Source organism: Haliotis rubra, unplaced genomic scaffold (genome assembly GCF_003918875.1).
Source record: "Haliotis rubra isolate DU_JTF1 unplaced genomic scaffold, ASM391887v1 Scf105, whole genome shotgun sequence".
Classification (NCBI taxonomy): domain Eukaryota; kingdom Metazoa; phylum Mollusca; class Gastropoda; order Lepetellida; family Haliotidae; genus Haliotis; species Haliotis rubra.
In genome coordinates this window covers 780,577-801,504 of record NW_025764948.1, presented here as the reverse complement: position 1 = coordinate 801,504, position 20,928 = coordinate 780,577, and the positions used below count along the sequence as shown (strand labels likewise).

General features: G+C 42.6%; 1 protein-coding gene across 1 annotated transcript in view; it reads right to left on the bottom strand.

The window, feature by feature from the left end:
- Positions 1-4,682: 4,682 nt before the first annotated feature.
- Positions 4,683-20,928, bottom strand: part of LOC124275911 (bone morphogenetic protein 3-like) — a 49,961-nt gene continuing 33,715 nt past the window's right edge. The window contains exons 2-3 of the mRNA XM_046711603.1: positions 18,584-19,566; positions 4,683-6,121 (exon numbers count right to left, since the gene is read on the bottom strand). Coding sequence (XP_046567559.1) covers positions 5,930-6,121; positions 18,584-19,566 — 1,175 coding nt within the window. The 3' untranslated portion in view covers positions 4,683-5,929. The remainder of the gene's footprint in view (positions 6,122-18,583; positions 19,567-20,928) is intronic.

Sequence of the window (20,928 nt, the reverse complement as noted above, 5' to 3'; positions counted from 1 at the left end):
GGAACCTACCGAATTGGCGTAGAATCTGGTTCAGTGATGAATCACGATTTCTATTGGAACGACGCGATGGAAGAATGCGGGTGTACAGACGTCGACGTGAACGTTTCGCCGACGCTTGCGTTCCCCAGGTGGACAGATTCGGCCGGGGCAGTGTTATGATGTGGGGAGCGATCACCTGCCGTAGGAGAAGTGATTTGGTGATGATCCAGGGCAACCTGACAGCACAACGGTACTGCACCTCCTTCCAATCATTGATCGCCAGAGGGAGTTGTTTCAACAGGACAATGCCAGGCCCCACACAGCACGTCACACTAGAGACTTCCTCCAGAACCACAACATCAATGTGCTCCCCTGGCCCTCAAGATCACCGGACTTAAACCCGATCGAACATCTGTGGGATGCCCTGGACAGACGGGTGCGACGCCGTAACCCTCAGCCCCAGACACTTCAGCAACTCGCACAGGCACTACAGGCAGAGTGGGCTGCGATTGGGCAACACGAGATTCTGAGACTTATTCGTTCGATGCCGAGGCGATGCCGTGCAGTTCTGGATGCCCACGGTTGTCACACGAGGTATTGACTTCAGCGCCACCACACGTCTCCATGTGACACTCAAACTGACTTTCCTCGAGTTGGTGCCAAAGACGGATAAGTCTGCATTCCCAGTGTGCAATTTCGCTATATTTCATTGACTCATAAAGCCTACAAGATGTTTCAAAATAAACATAAAAATACAGTTGAAATTCCTATATGCGTTTCTTTTTTGGGAGAGTATATAATTGATAACTATAGTTTAATTAATTAAATGTGTAAAGTTTTCAAATAAAATATTGTGTTCATGTGTAATCAAGAGTGTATATTCATAGACTCCTAGAAACAAAAATCACTGTCCTAAACATTGTCCGTGGGATAATACGTTATAAGGAGGTTTGATTGTATATTGCGTTATTAATCTTGTATTTTACGTTATGAAAAACATTTATGTTCTTTTATGTTCTTTTAGCACAAACTACATCTATGTAACCTCAAACCGATAACACTCATTGTCGGTAACGGCAAATTCCGATTATAACGTTTACACAGCATTAAAGAATTAATCAAATTTACAGATTCATATTACGTTATACCATCGTTCATCACATGAGTATCGTATCGCACTATCGTCTTGACAAGTGCGCCAACTCACCTATGCATGTTGCAACCTATATTTGACAATTTATCCCCTGGATTTAATGTATATAGCCGATCGTGTATAGACAATAAATATATAACGTAATATACAGAACGTAAAGCACAATAACGATATCGATGTTCGCTGGGAGCCAACCGATATATTTGGCATGACTTTGCAGATTTCTCCATTTGCTGGCATAATTAGCACCGAACCAACTCATAGTATGATTTGACGCATGTTTATTTTCTCCATTTTGCCATAAAGGCCATAAGGTAAAATACATCCTTAACCATACGGTTAAATCTTAATAGAAAGTTGTTACACTCAAGTATGTAAAGACACCATATGATATGAAACGTTTTGGTTTTCTTTTATTCCACAATTAAATAAACTGACAACGCGATAATACAGATGTTCACTGCAAGTTAGAATTGAATTTCAGCTGAATATTAGTCCATAACGTAAAATACACGAAAACAGCGACATAGAACATTTCATTTTTTAGTGAAATTTAAGAAAATGCTTAACAGTATGAATATTAGTCCATAACGTAAAATACACGAAAACAGCGACATAGAACATTTCATTTTTTAGTGAAATTTAAGAAAATGCTTAACAGTATGACTTCTTAAAAGTTGTCTAAATAGATCTTGTGCTGTCATTAGACACTTGTTTCCGCTTCCACAACTCAGCATGTCATCTCATAAACGTAGTCGATATACCATCTCCTGTTGGCGACATTCCTATTTTGACAAGTTCACTCTTGGCTTGGGCATTTTTCACAAATATGGACTGCAAAGTGTGACACTAAAGTTAATTATTATGTTGCCACTTCGATTTTAAATTAAATCAATCATATATTGTAACGCTTTAATCGACCAATTACTGGAACATGTATTGTATATGGAGACGACATGAATTGTTAGTAATTGTGCACTTATATTGAGAATGAGTGAATGCCGTTCACACTCACTCAATCATTCCATGCTCGCTCGGCGTCATCATGCCGGATTTATTTACTCTAAATCATACCTGTCTAAGAAATGTTCACAAATTATTGGATCAAACAAGCTTGTATAGTCATAAATCTAAAACTGTTTCTATTGAAATTAGTTACAAAGACATGTCTACTTGCAAGAACCAAGATTATGTAGATTACCAGTGAGTGAGAGAGAGAGTTAGTTTTATGCCGCTTATAGCAACATTTCAGCATTATCACACCGGGGGTCACCAGAAATGGGCTTCACAAATTGTACCCATGTAGGGAATCGAACCGGGGCCTTTGGCGTGACGAGCGAACGCTTTAACCACTATGCTACCGCACGGCCACTGCAGATTACCAATAGAAAGGAACCATTGCTGGAACTCAAGAATACCATGTTGTTTGTATTCCCTGCCGTGAATCATCAGATCATCAGAGAGCGACGGACTCAGTATGTTTTTCCCGTATTTGTATTCCACGAGCTCGTGAAATTAAAGAGTCATCATTAGAAGATTGATTTCGTGCTTTTAAATGAGAATTAGTTTTCTAATGTCTCTTATTGAGTGAACGTGGCAAAGACGTCCTGAGATGATATCCAGCTTCAAGGATCGGTTTGCTCAAATAACCTGAGAACACCCTTTGTCCGTCTTGCGCCTAAATTGCCCGAATAACACGATGAGCTTGCTCGAGGCAGTGACAGCGCAGAGTCGAAGTCAGTAAAGGAAATGCAGTGCATTTTACCTACGGAATTCAAATGTCGAGGTGACGAAAGAAAACCTAAATTAAACGTGCGTAAACAGTTTGTACTACCCAGAATGGGCAGAGGTATTTGGGTGTTAGGGTGGTGGTGTATGAATAGGGTGGGACTGGGCAAGGACCGGACTGATATCAAGGCTCAGTTCAGGCATTACGATGAAAACGTGAACAGTATACGTAATGTACGTTGTTGTCTCCCGACTTTGGTAAGTGTGTAAACAGACACAGTGTCCGAAGCTGGGTAGTATTGTTCAGACCTGAGACCATATAATAGAGGGCCGTCCCTCTATTATATGGTCTCTGTTCAGACTTAGACAAGGTGTCTGGGGGCAACAACCACTAACTTCTTCCCTTGCAGTGTGCCAGGTGACTACAGTGAACAGGAAGGTCCCCTGTGTTTAGACTGTGTTTTATGCGGCAGTATATATATGGGATGGAAAGTCACGAAGAATATCGTTCGGGGACAAACCCACTCGTAATTTAAAGTTACCCCCTTGGTAGTGATTCACTTCCGAGTCTGATTTGTTTGTTAAAGATATTCCGCGAGGATGTGCCTTCTAATAGGCTGGCAGTAAGACGAGGGCAATTTTACGATCTAACTTGAGACGTTTCTCCTTGTCCAATGCGGTCGATATACCTTTTGTATACACTGACTTATTATATGCATCAAACACTGTTTCCAGGATTCAGAAGCGGATGTACCTCATGCATGATATTCGACAGTGCTAAATACTGAACTTTTGAGTCCTCTGAATAATAATTATTCCTACCGCCACCTAAACTACTCAAAGTTTGATAAGGATAATTACTAATGACATCTAAACTTCATGCGACAAATTGAAATATCCTGGTGATGACAATGGCTGGATAACCCCCATGGGACCTCAGCTCAGGAATCACCCGCACATCATTTACAGAGAGCACAAGAACAGTTGAAGGACTGAAACAACTGAATGGCTGTATATGTGTACCCTCATCGTCGTAGACGTCGTTTGAGGACGAGGCAGATGCAGTCATGCTTGAAACTTGGTCAACACAACATCACGTTGCAAACGTCTTTGGTGTAAGCCATAAGTGTAATCTCGAAAGATAACGAAAATCCGTACCATTGTGTGTATTGAATAAAACAACAGTCCGTACCATCTTGCGTCTTGACTAACACAATACGTACTATCGTACGCCATGACTATACAGAGACCGTACTGTCGTACGTCATGACTAACACAGTCCGTACCACCGTGCGTCTTGACTAAAACAGTCCGTACCATCGTACGTCTTGACTAACACATTCCGTACCATCGTGTGTCTTGACTAACACAGTCCGTACCATCGTACGTCTTGACTAACACAGTCCGTACCATCGTGCGTCTTGACTAACACAGTCCGTACCATCGTGCGTCTTGACTAACACATTCCGTACCATCGTACGTCATGACTAACACATTCCGTACCATAGTGCGTCTTGACTAACACAGTCCGTACCATCGTGTGTCTTGACTAATACAGTCCGTACCATCGTGCGTCTTGACTAACACAGTCCGTACCATCGTGCGTCTTGACTAACACAGTCCGTACCATCGTGCGTCTTGACTAACACAGTCCGTACCATCGTGCGTCTTGACTAACACATTCCGTACCATCGTACGTCTTGACTAACACAGTCCGTACCATAGTGCGTCTTGACTAACACAGTCCTTAACACACACAGTGTAATCCCTCTACTTTAAACGCTGACCACATGTCTTACACAAATAACAAGGCACATTTGTATACAGATACTGACGGAAACTCTTTATTGACAACACAAATGCCATATCAAGACTTGTTTGGCAAATAAATTCAACCCGCAAAATGACAAAAGATAGGGTCACGTACGTAAAGATGTTTAAATAATAGTAATTTTGTACAATGATAAATGTCGAGGAATATGTACATCACAAGTCCGACCTGACGAGTGTCACGTGACACTTTGAATTATGACACGTGAAACAAACTATGAAAACAAGCAAACAAACATTGATTTCAAATACATCACGTATTCCTGTACTTCGATTAATTCTGACCCAACTAGCTTGGTTCCTAGCCATAGAGTAGATGACTGTCAGTGAATAACGCGGATGTGCTCAGGTGAGCTGTGATCAGGTCGTGATATATGTATTCATACACAACCTCAACTTCCATCTCGGCTTTGTACACAGTGCGAACGGCAGCTCGCGAAGAGATGAAAGTGTTAATGCAAGGTATATTTAATAGTCTTGTGTGTCTGTACCTTGACCTTAGGTCAAGCCCAAACAGTATAGAGAGGTAGATGTGACCGACAGACAACTGTCCGTCTGTCCGATTGTCCGGCCTTTGCCACAGGGAACGCCAGGACATGTGGTCTGAATGTGACCCAGAAAACAGTATGTACACGTGGTGACATGGCCAGTTCTTAACAGCTCCCTAACACGGGGAGGGAAACAGGCAGCATGAACGCCCTTCACTCCATTAACAGGTGCTCGTTGTAACCACGCATGCGTAATCATCCCTCTTGTCCCAGGAATACGTGTTTCTTCACAAAGGGAGATTGACATGGGCCTGCTGCGTCGAGTGTCAAGGTCGCTTGATTCGTGGTACTTTCCCTTACAATAGCATCAGGATGGGGCCATGTTCGTGCATCACTAAACATAGTCCTAGCTACACACGTGCTTCCTCGCATCCGGCGTTGACACCATGGACCAACCATCAGTAATTATGCAATACATACACTATGAAGTAACACTGCATAAATTATATGCCTATTATACATATATGTCGACCAACTATTACCAACAATTACAGTCTAACAGTCACAGCAGGATAACCTCTGTCTGCCTCCCATGCTTCTCAGTCCCAAGGTTGTACCGTGAATCGTAACTGTTGATAACGGGCTCTGTGTAATCTCAGAGCCGTCGACCACAACCATGACGTAATAACGCTTCCTCGGGGCCCTGCAACCCGTGACAACGTCGAAGTGATGACGTCACAAACAGCGCACCCTATCGACATGCGCACGACTGTACTGTCATCCCCGGGTAGTTCTTCAGCACAACGTTTCGGTTCTCGTCGAAGTAGAGCAATGTTACGGAGGACATGGCGTCGGGGACACAGCACGGGGCGGGGACATTGGAGTAGATTCCTATGGCGTTTACAATGCTCTGTATTGTCGCATGGTTGGATGGTCGGAGGCGCTGAAAAGAGCAAGAAAATCCATTGTTAGACATGGGATCACTCACAATACTTCAAAAATAGAAGTCAGAAGTCAAAATGATAATTCAACCATAATGGCAATGGTTCGACTTGTCGCTTTGTGGTATGTGAAGGGATGGGCCAATAAGTGAGTGATATAGCTGGTTAAAGGGGAAACGATTGACTGGTAATACGCTCTGGACAAAGACGAGGGACAGTGACCATGTCGACAACGACAGATGTACATCATTCGGTAGTCACGTCGACTTCAACGACACAGTCGACTTCTGGAGGAATGTTCTCGTTTGGAACAATGCATCAACAACAGACATTCTTACACAAGTAAGGGAAGCGTTGAATTGATCGGGGAGATATGTGTCTCAATCACGATAACCGCGGGAGATCCAACACAATGTACAAACACGACATAAATAAAACTCCACTTTTCTTTGATATCGTACAAACGCGAACCACATTTAATTCAATTCATGCTTCATTTACCGTGAGCCATCCAACCAATATGGGTTCGGATAGTTAAATCTATTTGTTTTGAGACATTAATCAATGTAGAAAACTTTTGAAAAAACACTACAAAGCGTTGTTGTGAGGTTGGCCCTCCTGCCTTAATATTGGTCACATGTTTCCCAATTTGCTTCTCTTGGGTTGTAATGGTCTGGCGAGAATATAACTGTGATGAAGTAATTCAACGCTAAGATTCATTACTCCCGAGGGGTCAGAAATAATTCAGTCTTTGAGCAATAACTATTAATTTTCATGCTTTGAGGCACGTATGAATACAAACGAGAAATGTTTCATTACAACTGCGCAGTGACCTTGAACTGACCTCCAGCATCTCGCGCGCCGTCTGCTACGCCGTGGTCGGGTATGCGAAGTACAATGTACAAAAACTTCATTAAAAACTACTCAAATATGGATAATTTGTTAATCAAAACGTAGCAGGCGTGACACGTGTCACGGCTGTAGATAACAAAGGATATATCCCCCCGTAACCAACGAATGATTCCCATTCACGCACCTGACTGTTTTCATGTTACAAGTCTGATTCCACCGCTGTGAGCCAGTAATATCTTTGCAAGATCATTTAGAATAAGTATGTGCGTCTTAAGGTAAATTCTGTGTCACATTAGGCGCGGTGGTCTGACAGGCCAAAGCCAGCTATTGTGAAACACTAACAATAAAGGGTGACTGATAAACTTTTAGCAAGTGTTGGATTCTGTTTAAATACAGTGAATCTCTTAACACTGCTTTTTCAAACAATTACCTACCCACGCGGCGTTGTATTAACCATCCGCGCGTCAGGAATTCACCTATCTATGAAATATGACCCGCCATTGCGATCCCATGGATCTCTTTGACATACGCGAAGCCGCCGTAAGCCGGTATGTCCAATATCATTGGGTTTAACTGAACCTAGCTCCTTCGTTGCCCTCTTCCCAGCCCTGCATTGTCCTCGTCACCCACAGGGGGCTCTCACACCAAAACATCAAGCTTACATGGCCTGTCCTCGCTAATACCCGGGGGCAAGCCAGAACCACCCGCAAAGAAGCACAGCGCGGGCTGAAGGGTCGCAGACTGACGTTAAAACACGTCTCCATGGCGGAGGTTGGGTGTCTCTCATCTGGACACCTCCAGGAGACGGGCTGGCCCTGCAATCTCTCCCTGCATTGTGCCACTAGACCTACAGACGCTAAGGGCCTCTCGCCAAACAAACTACACATGAAAACATCGGACCCGTACTGGCGGCGTCCTGCGTTCCTTTTGATTGAAATTAAACGATGATGGATCTGCGGGGGTAAGCGTCCAGGTGGGGGACGTATGTTAGCACCTGGCTGGGGACAGATGACGATGACTACACACCTGCAGTGGTAGAACAAGGAGCATACGTCATAGGGAATTATCTTGATTGTTACATCCACACAATATGTAGTAGAGACGCTGATACTGAAACAACACTGTAATTCTTCACATGAGAATAGTAGCGAGAACTAGGAGCGTGGCCATACGTAGATTGCGCTAACATGTCCCAGAACAACAGTAGAGAGATATGTACACATAATGAAGAGAGTGAGTGTTTTTAAAGCGCCTTAAACAATATTCAGACTCTATCAAAGCGATCTAAATCAGTGAGTCTTGCGATGGGAAGCAGGCTGGTACCAACTTGTGCAGCAATCCATTGGGACACTACAATACGTACAAGCAGTCAAGTCACATTCTGTACCATCCACTTGCCAGTACACGTCTCCAAGGGAAAAGCATGGAAACTAAGACTTAATCTGGCCTGAATCTGGCCTGAAAACTTGTGTCTCGTGATGGCGGTGTCTCGCGAGGATACCAGAAACCTTCGCCTAAGTAGAATGCATTCAATGTGAGAAGCAGCTTGTTTTGGGAAGTGGGAACACTTGTACCAATGAACGTCGAATATTGAGTTCGCCATGGTTATATATAATGACGAATTAACATAATTTCAGAAACACATTTGACGTCCATTGCTGTTTCAACGCTTGATCTGAGATTTCATTGGTAAACAAACATTAGCCAGATATTGGCAAAAAGGTGGCCTTACTGAAGGTGATGATAATAACACTCATGAATAGGACCACGATAACAAAGTTCAAAACACGTGCAAACAACTACGAAATAATAAAACAGTAACCATGGTAACAAGGTCATATTCCTCAACAGCGACCGAACCCATAAACATAACAAGTAAACCATAGGGTAATCTGGGCAATGGCCTCATACCAGCGAGATATTATTTTATGATTTAGTATTTCCAAGACGTATTCCATCTGACAAAACACCCGTGGGTAAAGCATGTCTGAGGTATGGCTGCTGGTAGTGGCATCGTTTCCAGGGCTACAGGTGGGCGGGTCGCGCGAGGGTCGTAACTCAACACAAGTTTCCAATCTCTCATAAACCACGTGATTAATACGCCACCTGGCGGGAGGTCCACCATATCGCTATCGGAAGCACAGAACGATTGCTTATATTTATAGTTTTCATTTTCGGCATGTCGCGATTTTACGTCTTCTTTAACACGACTAAAGTCGGACCACACAGTGAAGTCGGGTAATCAAAATATGGCACCGTTTACCTGTTTAGAAAGCTTATATCGTAAAGTTGAGTACAATATAAGAAAACCACAGGTATCAATATAAAACGTATACCTGGTTACACGTGCTTGGTTATACTAAAATGTCTGCGACCATGACCCTGTGTACAGCATACTGAGTCAGCCCTGAAGAAGCGAATGATATAAACTCAGATGAAAGTGTCAGCCAGTCATTTATAGGCTTTCCCTATCGTGATCATGATGAATGCGTTGCGAGCCGACCACGACGATGTCGTGTCATTCATAAAGTAGCACTGCCAACTGACTGTACTTGAAATCATTTTTCAGTCCGCTAGAGAGCGCCACCTGCGGTTAATGATGAGGAGGACATGTTGACTCGGGGATTTTCTCCGGCTTAGCAGGATTGACCTCCGCTCACAAGGTCACGTAGGGTTAAAGATAACGTCAGCCACTGTAGCACAACATGGTATCGTAGGATCGCCCAAACACAGGAACTTCCTCTCCCGGGTTGTCATCCGGGTAACCGTGCCAGTTTTCGGCATGTTGTACTTAACCTAACACTACATAATCTTGGGAACAACACAAGAGATTACATAAAAACATTTGTCGATCACGCATCTCTGTGTGTATTCATCCTGATGGTGACTTTCACACCTAGCCTACCTGGCTGGTTTGTGGAAAACGTCTGGAACTAGTCACCAGGTCTAACGGGGCAGAAGACGTCTTCGTAAACCTGCCAGAGGACGCCCAACTGTCTGCTGTTGACGTAGGTTAACCCAGTCACCTCGACCATTGTCCAACATTCTCATTAGGGTGTTTACTCGCTCGACGACCCATCTGTCGTCCAATCTTCTCATAGGGATACAGACATATCCAATACCCTATACAATACAGACTTATCCATCCCCTGGTAGGTTTACCAAACACCATCGTTTTGTCACATGAGTTTATACGACAAGAGGTACAAAATAGTTTCCCCACAAACCTAAATATTCAGTCAGAGATTATGCTGAATCTTCAGTGTTGCCTCGATAGCATTACATGTTGATGTATGGAATAGGATATAGGTATATAACCAAATTAAACGTCGAATTTTCTTTGGAGCCATGTTGCCACGATACCGTTGAAACACGCTTATTGCACAATTAAATTCTTACATTGATGAAAATAATATAATTATGAAAGACCAAAGGATCTGACGTTGTCACACTTACACGACCTTCCACAGCATAACAGAAACAGAATGAAAACAAGATCCTTTACTTTTACAACAGGTATTGTATATCTATACAAGAAGGAACAAGAAACACCATTGCTTTGGACAGTTTTTGTAGAGGACCTCTCAGATGATAGGAGCCGCACTGCCCTTTTTAATTGCGTTCTTTGTTTGTTTCGAAAGAACAAGTAAGGCACGCTCTCCCCACGTGTGAATGGCCATTTTTTGTCAAATGTCTGAAAGTCGAGTTGCTACATTATTTCGATTATTTCCAAATGTTGATTCAGATTGCACTGGGTTGTGTATCTAAGATTGATATATGTTGGCCTTTCTAGCAAGATTATTATCCAGGTGTCGTAAAGAATGGAACAACGTCTGATACTGACTCAAATACATCTAGTATATCCCTAGGAAATCCACGGTCAAGATTACAGTAGGTTCAGAAATAAAAAGTTTATCATCGCCTTATTATTATAGTTCATAAAGACAATTTCACAACTATTTTTTCTGTGAAATATTTTCATTTGAGAGACTTGATTCGAGTCTACTAACCGGCCAGCACAGTGAGTTATCTACAGACTATAACAGCAGCCATGATCAGAGAACATGGCGACACTGTGGCTCCCCGATATTCTTAAAAATGACTGTCGGTCACTTTTATGTTTCTCGTGGCCTCCCGTGTCCAACCCCCCAGACTGAAAAATCCCGTGTATGTCCAGACCGGCATTCCTCAGTGCGTGCCCCCTCGCCTCCCCCCTCTCCCTGGGCTCCTGCTTCACCCAGTCGGCCGATACATTCTGCGACGTAGTTCTTCTCTCCTACCATGGTGTAACCCAGTCTAGCTTGTACTCGTTCCTGTGACGTGCAGATGATGTTATTTGGAGGTAATCCTAGATGTCTACACTTTGTTGTCGATCAGTTATCTGCGACAACTTCCTACAGCGTGTTATCATATAGTGACGCCTGAATATACAGGGGGAAATATACGTTTATCGTTTTCACTGTCTTAATAGATAGTCATTCATATCATTCCCCCTTCCCCTGCAGTAGGTAAATAAGCATGCATATCCCCAGGGTAACATCTGGCCTACATAAATAAACTGTTTCGCACTTACTTTCTTGAGAACACACCTTTAACTTCAAATGCTTATATTCATAATCCTTTATAATTATTCCTAAGTAAATAATCCATCTATCTAACTGGCCAATCATGACGTTTTGACACTTGCAACTGACACAGTTCGTCTCAGAAAAATAGTTAGTCTGTCCACAGTCCCTGAACCACATTAATTTCCTACTGCCAATCCCTCCCCTGCAATGCTAAAGCCCTAAATAAAGCAAGTCAGATTTCGAGTTCTGAATCTCTGTCCACCTAGTCCTTTTCAATATAAATGGGCTTGTTTGTTACTATCAAAATTATATATATTCAGAGACTAAGCCTTAGTCTAAAAAAATAGCTTGCGGACCCGCAGTAATGAACAACACGAGTCTCTGTGTCGGGGTGTACACGACCACTCAGCTCAGTCAATCCCATGTATCTGGCGACACTTTTAACTCAGTTCTCACTGCCGACGTGTACAATCCTAGATATCGACCTTCACTGTTTTACATGTATTGTCTCATCTATAAAACTCGAAAATTACCTATTTCATTATAAAAACAAAGCTTATCGATCACATTTTTCAAAACTACGTTTAAGTAATCATAAACTCAAAATTGAAACTGGAAGATATACAAAACCTGCAACCCCGTTAGAACAACGTCTCTGTGAAATGTGCAGTGTCTTAAACGATGAGCAACACCATATAATATCATGTACCAAGTATAACGAAGAAAGGGAATCACTTATACACACAATGCTTTATTATGACCAAGAATTTACTACACTCTCAAAAAAAGAACAATTCTTAATAATTTTCACGAACAGAAGTCCCGAATAAATTTCCAAAATATGTCACCATCTTTACAACTTTAAATGAATTTTATATCTTACCATAGTCTCCTCATATATTATTTCCATGTCATTATACCACATGATTCCTAAAAATTGTTATAATGTACATCATTTATGTTTGAAATGTATCTATATTTCTTGTACCTACTGTGTAAATATTTGTAGCTTATAGAATATTGCCACTGTTTCTTCATGGAATGCTATGCAATAAATATCTTATCTTATGTCGCCATCCACATTTTCACATGTATAATCCTTTCGACCTCCCAGTCCTTTTCTACAGGCATAATCCTTTCGAATTAGCCCATTTCTTAATGTATCATCCTTTAAAATCGCCCAGTCTTACTTTTATAATCCTTTAAACTGACCCCACAGTATGGATGGTATAATTCATAAAGTTGTACAAGTAAAATACTTTCTATTGCTATAGTCACGCGTGTAGTATTGCTGCATGTGTGATCCTATATATTCACCGTTCACTAATCCTTTCTATCTCCCACTGTCTTGCATATATAATCACCGTGACAGTATCGGAAGGCTGCAGCTATACCGTGACAGTATCGGAAGGCTGCAGCTATACCTAGACTAGGGACAGCAGGACTTCACGCGAGCCACACCGGAATAGAACCCAGAACCAGGTGCACTACCCACTGGGCTCAACAACCACCTCCTTACTTGCAGTGCCTGATCTCCTTTGTCACTGGCAGTCATGAACAAATCTAACATAATGTGAAGATGCCGATGATACATGTTGTGTTAATCTTACCAAGAGGGGATTGACTCACGATATGTGATGAAATATTGCATTGACTCGACAAACCAACGAGGCAGAGTTGAACGCCGAGCTGATCTCGGGCTATGGGCGTTGACGCATGGATTCAATGTTTAAATATTAAGACACATTACTGATGAGAGAGCACCGTGCAATTTCAAGTGGTCTTCACACAGCCAGTCATGTTTAAACGTCGTGTAATGAAATTCCCGCAATTCCAATCGGTGTGTGAGATCCGTTTAGCAGTGAATATCATATGAGCGCTCATCTAGTTTAGGATCGCAAATAATTGAAATTTTGTGCCTGAGAGATTTCTATGAACAACAATAATTGCTAAAACGCCTTGCCAGTGCGTGCCACAGACGCGTTCTTAGCGTGATAATCCCTTTCCTACACAATGGGCATGTCCTGGATGAAGTTTCGGCTGTGTTTAAAAATCCTTTTTGACTCATTCATAACATTTACATTACAAGTATAAACTAACACACTTTCCGAATTGACGCAGAGAAGTCAAATACATGGAATATTAAGCAAGCGTCCTCTTGACGGCAGTGTTTCTTCAGTGTGTCTCTGTGCGCCCTTCATTACCCTGACAGTAGCAGACAGCTACTAATTCAAGAAGTCGGAGTCCATTAAACTCCGGCATGACAACCACTTACAATAAACTGGTCTTAATCAAAACAAGCACCGGTGCATCCCTACTAATTGCCTTGCTTGAAGAACACTGTAATCTGCAACCTTTTGCCATTACCTATCGAATGTCCTTAATTACGCTTATACATAACATTCTAATACGCCTATTAACTCCCAAACCGCTATTTGTCAGCACTGTCAGGATGGTGTATGAGACTAGGAATGGATGTAGTGTGGAACTGGGGGCCCATATAGGACTGGGAACCAATATAGTATGGGCTGGGAACCGATATAGTATAGGACTGGGAATGGATATAGTTTGGGTCTGGGAACCAATATAGTATGGGCTGGGAACCGATATAGTTTGGGCTTGGAACCGATATAGTATGGGACTGGGAACCGATATAGTTTGGGTCTGGGAACCGATATAGTATGGGCTGGGAACCGATATAGTATAGGACTGGGAACCGATATAGTTTGGGTCTGGGAACCGATATAGTATGGACTGGGAACCGATATAGTATGGGACTGGGAACCGATATAGTTTGGGTCTGGGAACCGATATAGTTTGGGTCTGGGAACCGATATAGTTTGGGTCTGGGAACCAATATAGTATGGGCTGGGAACCGATATAGTATAGGACTGGGAACCGATATAGTTTGGGTCTGGGAACCGATATAGTATAGGAATGGGAAACGATATAGTATAGGACTGGGAAACGATATAGTATAGGAATGGGAACCGATATAGTTTGGGACTGGGAACCGATATAGTATAGGACTGGGAACCGATATAGTTTGGGTCTGGGGAACCGATATAGTATAGGACTGGGAACCGATATAGTATAGGCCTGGGAACCGATATAGTATAGGAATGGGAACCGATATAGTTTGGGTCTTGGAACCAATATAGTATGGGACTGGGAACCGATATAGTATAGGACTGGGAAACGATATAGTTTGGGTCTGGGAACCGATATAGTATAGGACTGGGAACCGATATAGTTTGGGTCTGGGAACCGATATAGTATAGGACTGGGAACCGATATAGTATAGGAATGGGAACCGATATAGTATAGGAATGGGAACCGATATAGTATAGGAATGGGAACCGATAGGAATGGGAACCGTATAGTATAGGAATGGGAACCGATATAATATAGGACTGGGAACCAATATAGTATAGGACTGGGAGCCGATATAGTATAGGAATGGGAACCGATATAGTATAGGACTGGGAACCAATATAGTTTGGGTCTGGGAACCGATATAGTATAGGACTGGGAACCGATATAGTATAGGACTGGGAACCGATATAGTATAGGACTGATATAGTATAGGACTGGGAACCGATATAGTATAGGAATGGAAACCGATATAGTATAGGACTGGGAACCGATATAGTATAGGAATGGGAACCGATATAGTATAGGAATGGGAACCGATATAGTATAGGACTGGGAACCGATATAGTTTGGGTCTGGGAACCGATATAGTATGGACTGGGAACCGATATAGTATAGGACTGGGAACCGATATAGTATGGGACTGGGAACCGATATAGTATAGGACTGGGAACCGATATAGTATGGGACTGGGAACCGATATAGTTGGGGTCTGGGAACCGATATAGTTGGGGTCTGGGAACCGATATAGTTGGGGTCTGGGAACCGATATAGTATAGGACAGGGAACCGGAGACCCTGGCCCGGATATTGTACAGACTGTGTTTGACATGAACGTTTTGCGGCTTGATCCCGTTGAATCCTTCTGGAGCCTGCTGGAGCCTCTGTGTCATGACCAGAGGTGGTGCAGAGAGATTCAGAAAAACACCTTAGACACCAGTATTTAGAGAAAGCTATTGCCATGGCAACAAGAGAGGAGGCGCAAACAGATTCAGGACAATATCTTTTGACACCTTTTCTGCACATGGTGTCATGACACATAGATTCAGAACAACCCAATCAGACGTCAGGGAGGCCCACTTACACCTTGAATATATAACATTATGGCAATATACGATTATTTCGAAATAAAGCCAATGACGTAAATTCAGACATGCGATAGCAACTTAGAGATTAACAACCCCCACAGTGAAAGTAATAAACAATTTAGAAAGCGTGAAAATACGTCGACACAGAGGTCATATGACTGGATCTTCATGAGATCATATCAAAGATTACAACTGCTGTTGAAAGAGGCATAATACATATATAACACTACATGGGAAGATAGGTCGTGTGTAATGACATGCATGGTAGGCTTGAGGAATCCCTGGAAGGTTGGGTATAGCCCCATATATGAGGCACCGTCCTGGTAGACTTGATGGTTCCCTGGAAGGTCGGGTATAACTTCAGTGGAGATACTGTCCTGATAGTCTTGAAGGCTCCAAGGAAGGTCGGATATAACACCAGTGGAGGCACTGTCCTGATAGACTTGAGGGCTCCAAGGAAGATCGGGTATAACTCCAGTGGAGGCACCGTCCTGGTAGACTTGTGGGCTCCCTGGAAGGTCGGGTATAACTCCAGTGGATGCACTGTCTTGATAGACATGAGGGCTCCATGGAAGGTCGGGTCACTATAACTCCAGTGGAGGCACTGTCCTGATAGACTTGAGGGCTCCCTGGAAGGTCGGATATAACTCCAGTGGAGGCACTGTCCTGATACACTTGATGGTTCCCAGGAAGGTCGGGTATGGTCACTACTAACTGGCCTTGGTAACTTTTACTAAGGGAGAATTGTGTTATATGATCTTAACATTACAGCTTGGTGTCAAAATAATAGATGAGTTGCGTTTTACGCCGCACTCAGCAATATTCCAGCTATATGTCGGGTTAAAATAATAACAGGTGATAGACTAAAAAGTAATCTGTGCATTACCACAACAACAAAATGTCCCGGAATACTTACAAAGTGTTAGTAATACCTCTACAAAGCAAAATGTCAAAATCACAATTGGTACATAATCATACCTACTACATACAATTTAAACGTTCCATGCTAGTTATCGAGTTTGAGACAAAGCCCATGGGCCGTATTTAAGGCTATACTGTTTATTCAATGGTTAGTCCAGCGTTTAATCAAGATGTAGTGAGCCGAGAGAGAATTCAATGTGACAAGATTAAGGACACGTGTTCCATTAAGTCCTCCTGCCTTTATGTATGACTCGATGACTATCTTGAACTGACGTCAATATCTACAACAGCTAACAATGCAGCGTGTCCCTGCCGCTCGTCCAAATGTGCTTGGTCACAATCTGTTATAACTTCGGGCTTTGTTCCCCCATTAAGCCGGCATACACTGGATGAAATATTGTTCAAAGCGGTGTTACTCCAACACCCTCACTCACTCACATACTCGTCATCATACGCGTTGCCCTGACCATCTTTGAGATGTAATCAAGTATCAATGGGCAGCGTTCTTTATTTTCAAGTTTCAACAGACATCCTGACTTCAGCCAAGTGCGTTACTGTATGTGAGCTCACTTCTCTAGGATTAATATAGACTTCTGCACTACCCACTACATGTACACAACAGCCAGGAATAAGTTTACGACAATAGCAGTCTGCGGAGCATCCCTCAGTTCCAAAAACAATAAGAGAATGGTGCCACCACAAGTGTCTGTAATTTACGATCAAAGGCTTGCATATAGGTGCGACAACGGTCTTCCGCACACAGAGGTGCATTGCGTGCAGGGCATTGTCATTTGCAGGAGGCACATTTGCAGATAGGGCGTGCACTGTTGTTCTCATCAACACGTTCCCGAGATCTGTCAAAAGTCCAACATCTTAACCTACACATGTTGTATGTAGACTTCAATTTACAGTGATTAGACTAGCATCTAGTCTCTAATGTGGATTTAGGTCAAAGGCAAGGCTTTGATCAAGATAGACCACACAGATCAAAACTTCAATATGCAGTTAGACCAGAATTAAGGCTTTTTTATTGATCCTCTTTACAGATTAAACTTTTAATGCAACGTTTGATCACAGGTAAGGCTTTGATCTAGACCCCCATCACAGATCTACTATACATACATATCACAGGCAAGGCTTAAAACAGATTAAACTTCGGTATCCATTTTGATCACAGGTAAGGCTTTGATCTAGGCCCATGCCACACATCAGACTCAAATACTGATTTAGATAACTGGTACGGCTCTCATACAAACTTGGCATAACATCAAGACTTTCATCTTCACAGATGTGCTTTCATCTGGACCAATATCTGTCACCAATACCCGTATCAAGGTCAAAACTTTATGTAAACTTCCGAAATAGCATTAAGGTTTTGTCTTCTATCCATTTGAACACAGTTTCAGTTATATTACGACAAGACAGTAATACATGGGAGGAAGCTTATGTCCACGGGCATGGTGCTCACAGACCAAGGATCATAATGAGACCTAACGTAGGATCCGAACCAACCAACGGATCCTTGTTTGACCATTGATGGTATAGATCCACCGGGAATAGAGGCACCAATAACCAGAGGGCCTCCCGTGTCGACATACACCCGTTCTTTACTGGATAAGTTCAACGCCCGCCTTTCCAGCCAACCTTGCTCTGAATTCACACAGAGACCGAGGCAACCAGCATGAACATGCGTCATGTTATACAAACCATATGATCTTCTGATACATGCTTAAGGCTCTAGTACACATCGGCCAAGAACTATTTACACATAATGGCCAAATGACAGAGCCCCTCACATTTCCCTGTGGTGCCTATCATATTCTGATTGCTGATGGCAGAGATGAGATGTAAAAACAATGTGAAAGGTTAAACTGGTAACATACCTTTGTTAGGGGGAAGGGGCAGATACCGGCACAGTAGTGAGCTTCAAAGGATTTGGGGGATATAATCCACTCTCCCCAACCGATATCAGCGAAATCCACAATTAGTTTTCGTTTACCACACACATTACTGGGGTTGTTGTCAGTGCTGGCTTTGTTGTCATGGTAATCCTCCCATTCTTCCGGAAGCTTCAAACGCCGCTTATTGGGCTTCTTGTTCTTCTTCCGGTTGCGCCTTCTGTGTTTCCGCTTCCGCTTTTTGCGCTTCTCGGAGGGGTAAGGGATAAGCTGATTGTCCGTCAGCTTCGTGTGCGTCTCCTTCCTAGCCTGCAGGATACCAGGATGTGTTTGTGGAATGTTGAACTTGTTGTGGAAGCGGTTATAATCGGCCGCGTCCTCCGGGATCTCGTTGTTGAAAATGGACCTCTTGGCTCGGACTGCAGACTCTTGGCGCGGACTTCCGGTTCCAGACAATGAATCCAAAAGCGGAGACCTGTTACCTGGGGCAACTGTAGAATGTATCACGCTGTGTCTCTGGTTCTCCTTGTGTTTAAGTGACTCTGCAAGTTTATCCAACTGGTCCAGATTAATGCTCCGTGTTTCATTCGAATACACAATAAGAAACGGCATAGAATGATGCCGGACAAATCTTTTTAATGCAACTGTCCTCTCTTTACCATTTGATTTTTCTGTTTTGAAGCTTAGGGCAAAAAGATGAGGGCGTGGCCGCCTTGCTGCTAAGCAACTAAGCACAGCGTCCGTAACGTCATACCACTGCCAGCCATATGCTGAGTTTCTCATTGTTATTTTGCCATTTTGGCTTAAATAATGTGGAGCTATTTCATATATATGCACATCAACATCTGTCTTTTTGTGCCAAGGTTTCGACCTTCTTTTATATAAATGCACTTCCGCACTCAAAACTTTTTCTGTTGGTGCTATTGATGATAAGTTAAAGATGAACATGGCCTCGTCATTCACCTCCCCTGAAACACACAAAAAAAGAACGTTACAGCTGGAGTAAACAGGTGGATTTATTTAGTATGCAAAGTATTTGAAACCGTACTCGATTCAGGAGACTTAAATTGGTGTATAAAGTTTTTTCTATGGTTATAATCAGATTCAATCACAGTGAAAAAACTCCTTGTCAGTGTTACTTGCCCGTGTCTTAAACTGATCTACCAGTGTAATGCTCCACAAATGGTTAGGGAAACACGATAACTTCGTTTTCTAAAGATATTATTCATACGACTGGGTCAAATTTTCATGTGAAACTTTCCTATCTCTAAATCTCAGCAGGTGGCTAAACGCGCGCTCAACACGCAAACGCACATCATTATAAATAATCCCAAAATGTCGTATCTTATTTTATCGGAGAGGACTGAAAAGCGCTGAAAATGTCTGATAACATGGAGCGAGTTTTGCAGGACGCTGAAGACTAATGTTTGGAGATGGCACAGTGCACGTGAGGGTCCCCTTCTGTAGCTGGTGAGAGGAGATGGCCAACATTTGCTGGAGAAGCACAAGTCGTGTCGGTACACAATGTTTGCTACGACCGGAAACGGAAGTTCGCCATTTTGATATTGAGCGCAGGTAATCAGAACTTGATTAAGATCAGAACCATTAGTTTTCCAATCTGCAAGTTTTCCGTTGCGAGCTAAAGCTGCTAATATTTCAACAGCAAGACGAGGTAAACTCCTGTCAAACGATTATGGGCCGATAATTCAACCTTGGGGAGGGTTGGCGTTAAGGGAGAGCTCTATAACAGGAGAATTTCTTTTTCATCTGGCAATATATTTTTTGCCTACACCGTGAGCAAAGTGTTTTTTTCAGCTTTTCACGGGCCAGGTTATTTTTCTAGGAAAGATTCCAGCACCTTAAATATAATATTACACCTCTGTTTCTCTGGAAAGGGTTATTTTGTTTCAACAACTCTGCTTTCGGCCATTAAATCATCTATCAGAATTACTGAAATCTTTGACCGCGTTCACTGACATATGCAATCATTATCTTGCCATAAATATATATGTTCTACAAGGCCACGTGGATGTTTTCTCGAGGCCCTCGTTGGTGGTGCCAAAAATAATCTTTCCCATTAATCTTCTCGTAATTTGTCGGGTTTTCTAATCTGTTTACATATAAACATTTGATAGATGACATCTGTACCCCGAGTAGGTGCATCAAAGCCTGTCAGGCAATTGTCTTTGGAAATGTTGTAGATAATATGAAACATACATAGTTGTCATTAAAAGCGTGGGTAATTAAACAGGGGCACATGCCTAGCCTTCCTCCAAGGCTGTACTGAATTATATGTCTGTGGATGTATAGTATTTCTGTCTTTATGATAG